The 6,576-nt window shown below is 35.6% G+C and overlaps 1 protein-coding gene across 1 annotated transcript in view; it reads right to left on the bottom strand.

Annotated features, from left to right (window-relative positions):
- Nucleotides 1–5,046: 5,046 nt before the first annotated feature.
- Nucleotides 5,047–6,576, bottom strand: part of NMD3 (NMD3 ribosome export adaptor) — a 32,315-nt gene continuing 30,785 nt past the window's right edge. The window contains exon 16 of the mRNA XM_025425432.3: nucleotides 5,047–6,455. Coding sequence (XP_025281217.1) covers nucleotides 6,322–6,455 — 134 coding nt within the window. The 3' untranslated portion in view covers nucleotides 5,047–6,321. The remainder of the gene's footprint in view (nucleotides 6,456–6,576) is intronic.

Raw genomic sequence — 6,576 nt, 5'->3', positions numbered from 1 at the left:
TGAAGGCTGTGACAGGAGATTTTCTTTTTTTCCATTGGAGTTCAATTTGCCAACATATAGCATAACACCCAGTGCTCATCCTGCCAAGTGCCCCCCTCAGTGCCCATCACCCAGTCACCCCAACCCCTCACCCACCTCCCTTTCCACTACCGCCTTGTTCGATTCCCAGAGTTAGGTGTCTCTCATGTGACAGGAGATTCTTAACTGCATTACAAATATAAGAAACAAAGTCACTGAAGCAGATCTGATCACACTGAAGGTGCTGATCTAAGTAACTCTAGAAATGAATGCAGTCTATAAGACTAAGTAAGGCAAAAGGAACTGCTCATAAGCATCAGGCTGTTTTTCATGGGATACAGATTAACAATTCTGTATACCAGAATTGAACAATTAAGTAATGAATGCCAGAAGATGAGAACAATGGCCAAAGTTAGAATAATTCAAACAAAATAAAGTAGCATTAGGAGCGCCTGGGTGGCTCATCGGTTAAGCATCTGCCTTCAGGTCAAGTCATGCTCTCAGGGTCCTGGGATTGGGCCCCACATCGGGCTCCCTGCTCAGTCTGCTTATCCATCTCCCTCTGCCCTTCCCCCTACTAGTGCACTCTCTCTCTCTAATAAATAAAAATCTGGGGAAAAAAATAAAGTAGCATTAGATAATAATCCAAAATATAAAATAAGTATTCATGGATCCACATTGCTATAAATAAATGACTGAATAAATTAGTACATGGGAGAAAATAAAACTTCTATGAAGAAAAATTCTAAATAATTTATATAGATATCCCACCCTCAAGGAGGAGCAGTAGGACTCACTACTTCTTAAGTATAATCTATGCATGACTTTCTTCTAAAGTGTACATTATGGAAAGGGGAAAAAAAGAGTTAACTTTACAGTGGAGGAACCCGACAAATACTACCTCAGTCAGGTCAAGATCAACAACAATGATAAATCATGTTGATAGTATGTGCCTTGATATAATGTCATGAAAGTAGCACTTTGCCTGTGGTTTTCCTCCCCGTAACCCTTAACCTCATTCCTAAAACAAAAACATCAAATTCCAATAGTGGAGTATCTTACAAAATAGTGATGAGTACTCCTCAAAATGGTTAATGTCATCAAAAGCAAGCGAACTCAGAGAAACTGCCACTGACAAGGGGAGACTAAGAAAACATGATGAGTAAATGTAACTTGGTATCCTTAATGGGATCTTGGGGGAAAAAAAGAAACATTAAATAAGAACTAAAGAAATCTAAATAAACTACAGATATTAGTTAATAATAATGTGACAACATTGGGTAATTAAGTAATAAAGGGAGAAGCTGGTGTGGCATATATGGAAACTTTGTATCTTCTTGATTTTTCTGAAGATCTAAAACTATAAAAAATAAAGTCTATTTAAAAAAACAAAACTTAACAGCGATAATCCTCTTATACTGGAAATATGGGTAGTTTATGCTTTTGTCTTTAGTTCTCTGTGCTACACACATTTTCTAGAACAAGCTCTAGGCTGCTCTAAAAAGTGTAGATATAAGATTTTTTTTTTCAACTTGTTTAAATAAACACTGAAACTCATTATAAATTTTAAAAGCAGATATTTATTGAATAATTACAATTTGCTATGAATTGTATGCTAAGAATTTTAGCAATACTCTGTGTAGTGAACAGTGTTACTGCTTTTTAAAATGTGAGGAAATAAAACATTAGAATGTTTAAGTCCTGTAACCAATAGGTGGCAGGTAAAATGACCCCAAAACATCTTTTTATTTCTATATAATATAGCTTCCCCAGAATTATTTGTTCAGCACTTCATAAACTAATGCTAGTATATATATTATCTTAAAGTACTTCATAATAGTGCTATAGAGTGAATTATAAAGAGACATACTTGAGTGAAACTGTGTCACAAGAAAATATGTGACAGGCATCACTGCAGTGCTAACTCCACCAAAAAAATAAAACAAAATCTCCATCAGATAACAATACAAGCTGCACTGCTACAAAAGAAACACCAAGAAACACCAGCTGCCAAACCTACATCTAGTAACTTTTAAGTATTACAGAGATCTTGTTTTACCAGAAGGTATCATGAATCATACCTTATCCCTAAATAATAAAGCAGTTCTTTCAAAATGTGTCAAGTCAAAAACCAAAAATTGAATATTCTCCTCACATTACTTTGGAAGTTCAAAAAGAGATTAAGACTGACTTCTTGCCTTCATCAAGGCTTACCACCCCACTGCTCAAGTTATTTCAATATGTGACAAAATTGATAAACAGAATGAATAGCCTACATCTGTGCTTTTTATGATGCCATTTCATGATTCTTTAATTCATAGGGTGACTCAACTGAGGCTGGTCTATTTTTAGGTAAATTGATCTGTATCATGAAAATAAGCCAAGAGCAGAGTGGGGCCTGAACAAGGAAAACCCAAAACCTGCCCAGAGTTACATTAAAACATTAGTACAAAGGGGAATTTGTGGGGGATTGGAGGAATGATAAAATTACTCTGTATTTTGGTTTTGGTAGGAAATGCGTGATTATCTACCTGTGATGAAATTCATGGAGAACTGTAAATCACAAGACTGAATTTCACTGTCTAGAAGGTAAAATTAAATTTAAAAAAAAAAAAAATCAAGCAAAAATTATAAAGGAATAAATCTTTCTTTTTTTTAAGATTTTATTTATTCATGAGAGAGAGAGAGAGGCAGAGACAGCAGAGGGAGAAGCAGACTCCCCACAAGGAGCCTGACATAGTACTTGATCCCGGATCCTGGGATCACGCCCTGAGCCAAAGGCAGACGCTCAACAACTGAGTTACCCAGGCAACTCAAGGAATAAATCTTCAAGGAATAAATCTTCTAATCCTTTAAAACAAAAAAACCAACTAAGGAACCCAAGGAAGCTTAGGGACATCTGAACTAATCCACAGCATGAGTCTCCTGATAGAAATGCACTGAGAATTCGGTATTACATCTAGGAATTTAATATCACTTCTAGTCCTGCTAAAAGGGTTTACCCTAAATCTAATAATCAGGACATATCAAACAAGCCCAAATTGAGGTCATTCTACAAAATAACTGGCTTGTACTCTTCAAAAATGCCAATTACATTGAACATAAAAAACTCAAGAACAGGTCCAGATGAAAGAAGTCTAAAGAGATGAGAACTCAGTGCAATGCACAATCCTAGATTTTTTTTAGAAAATTTTTATTTCAGAGAGTGAGCAAGCCAGAGAGAAAGAATGCTCCAGAGACCACATATGTGCATGCATTAGCAGGGCGAGAAGGAAGAGACTCCCCCTGAGCAGGGAACCCAATGCAGCCTGACCTGAGCCACCCAGATGCCCTAGATTTATTTTTCCTATAAAAGACTTTATAGTTGGGACGACTGACAAAATTTCAAAATGGACCATTGATTAAATACCAGTATTATGGGATGCCTGGGTGGCTCAATGGTTGAGTATCTGCCTTTGGCTCAGGTCGTAATCCCAGAATCCTGGGATCAGGTCCTACATCAGGTTCCCCACAGGCAGCCTGCTTCTCCCTCTGCCTGTCTCTGCCTCTCTCATGAATAAATAAAATCTTTAAAAATAAAAATACGTGTATTGTGTCAACATTAATTTTATGATTTTCATCACTGCACTTTGGTTATGTAAGAAAACTCTTGGGTGGGTGGAGGACTGAAATATTTGGGGGGCTACTTTTAAATGGTTCAGGAAAAATAAAAGCAAATGAGAGTGCCTGCATTTGATAAATCCAAGGATTTGAAGTCTATCCAGTAATTCTCTGTACTATTCTTTCAACTTAGTCTGAAATTATATCAAAATTAAATTATTAAAAAAAGTAACATCCCTTGGGCTAAAAATAACAGATCAAGTAATCTAAAGGGCAGAATCAATATGAACACATTCACTAAAATAGTCTAGGGAAAGCTCTGGCACTTGCTCAGTATTGACTATAGAGGAATGTCTAGTCCTGGCACTCAGCCTGGAGTTCTAAATTCTATTATGGCAAGGATTAGCTTGATGCTGTTAAAATATCTAAATTATACAAGCAACTCTCTCCCTCAACTGTTTGTTCACAGAATAACTTTTGCCTATAAAACACCTTCAAGTGAAGACTGACTACAAAAGAAGCTAACTGATCATATTGACTTAGAAAGTACTATTTATAAACTAGATTATAAATCAGCTTCTTGAGAATTCAATTAATACCAGCCTTCCCAAATTGTATCAACTCTGGGACATCAACAAGAGTATGTGGGAACCCACAGCCTGGGAACTATACTCTAAAAAGGGTAGGTTGGAAAAAAAAATAAAAATAAAAATAAAAAAATAAAAATAAAAAAATAAAAAATAAAAAGGGTAGGTTGGGACGCCTGTGTGGCTCAGTGGTTGAGCATCTGCCTTTGGCTCAGGGCGTGTCATCGAGTTGAGTCCCACATTGTGCTCCCCAAAGGGAGCCTGCTTCTCCCTCTGCCTGTGTCTCTGCCTCTCCTCTGTGTCTCTTATGAATAAATAAATAAAAACATAATAATAAATAAATACATGCATGCATGAATGTAGGTTTATCAAGGCTATGTTCCTCTGAGAACTCTTGGCTTATTAGCTTTTTCTTTTATTTTTTTTTAAATATTTTATTTATTTATTCATGAGAGACACAGAGAGAGAGAGAGAGGCAGAGACACAGGCAAAGGGAGAAGCAGGATCCATGCAAGGAGCCCGACGCGGGACTCAATCCCGGGTCTCCAGGGCCATGCCCTGGGCTGAAGGCGGGCGCTAAACCGCTGAGCCACCCAGGGATCCCCTTATTAGCTTTTTCTATTAGCTACATTCCTTTACCTTGTCACAGCTCTGTTTCAACAAACAGGTTTCACTACTCATAAAGATGACATCAAAAAGAGTAAGACTAAATTTGGCGGGAAACTATTTTTCACTGAGAAAATCGTATGACAAGTACTTAAATAATTCCACCTAGAACAACTGCATAAGGTAACGCTGTCATTTAAATGACACTAATACAATCACTCCAAGGACACATAAGAAAGGGGAGAATATTTTTATTTTCATGCTTTTTAAAGTCTTGACATAGAAGAAGAGGTAAACACAAACCACAAGTGAAAATTTTAACTAAATATGCAGACAGAGCAGGAGTCACTATACAAAGTTCAGGCCTTTGTCCGTAACTTCAGAATTGGGGATTCTAATCTTAAAAAAAGGAAAATGCTCCACTCAGCACTTAGTTTCCTTTTGTAGGGGTATATCTAGAATTTATGAATTAGCTTACAGTTCTGACATATTTACTAAGTCTGACTTTACTACAGAAATAGGATCTTAATACTTCATTCTCAGAACACTTTAAAACTCAAGCTAATGCTTTTATTTCAAGGATATGGAAGGTGTTCCTCATTCAAGTCTAATTCATGGTTTTATAAAGCATAAAGATCATTTTTATTATTTCATTATCTATATATGCAGGATTCTAATTTTTTTATGGTGATGTATTCAATGACAGAAACTTAAAGATAATTCCTTCTCAATTTATAAACCAAAATTGTAAAAGCAAAAATGCATGAAGTGATAGGAAGACATTTTTATGCACAAGCAAGCTACTGGCTCTAAGGTGCTGGCATGAACAAAAATAACAGAAGTACAAATTATTTAACCTTTAAATAGCCTATATTTGCTACAAATCCATAAATACTTTAAATATATTTCCTTCTGCAATAAAATTTAAGATAATCCCTAATTTAACAGCTTTTGAAGGTGTTACTATTATGGATACAATAGATTAACTTCCCCAAATGTCCAGTAATAAACTGAACACCAAGTTACCTACCCCAACAACATAAAAATGATCTAATGTGGATCAAAGTGTGTAACAAGTTCATATAAAAAATGATCCTTCATATGCTCTTTTACTAAAGCAATCAATGTAAAATGATGTAAAAGCTTGTTTTATAATTGAAGAGTTAGGTAATTTCCAAAGTACCACAACTTTTTGAGATATGATTTCAAATACAGTGCTACAGTATGCAAAAATACTAGGGTCTCTTAAAAAGGCAAACTTAAAAAACTCCACACATAAAATGACCTAAGTATCATTAATAATTACATTTTCCATAATCTTTTATCCAAAACTTCAAAGCTATCAATCTCTTTCAGTGCTCTGAGTGAGCAATCAAAATCGTCCTATTTATTCAAGATTAAAACTAAATTTCTACTTCTCAATACGGAAGCATAGATGGAATAGACAATAAAAGTTATTTTTGTCCAACATCCTGAGCCTACAGATATGGAAATCATCTATAGTACAATCTCATTGTGTCATCATCGATTCACCTTCTTCCCCAGTAGCATCTTGGGAAATGTGGAGGTCTTCAAGCATTTCAGCCAGACTAATTCGAGGTGCTCCTTCATCATCTGTGTCACTTTCCACAGGAATGGTTGAATCTAAAAAAAAAAAAAAAAATACAAGGAGGATTTCAAATACATACAAACATGGAAATATACAAAATGCCTCCCCCCACCATCATTACTATTATTTAACCATATTGTATCTGCAGTTCTTTTA

The sequence above is a fragment of the Canis lupus genome, chromosome 34, assembly GCF_003254725.2.
Source record: "Canis lupus dingo isolate Sandy chromosome 34, ASM325472v2, whole genome shotgun sequence".
Lineage (NCBI taxonomy): Eukaryota > Metazoa > Chordata > Mammalia > Carnivora > Canidae > Canis > Canis lupus.
This window is presented reverse-complemented; position numbering and strand designations above follow the sequence as displayed.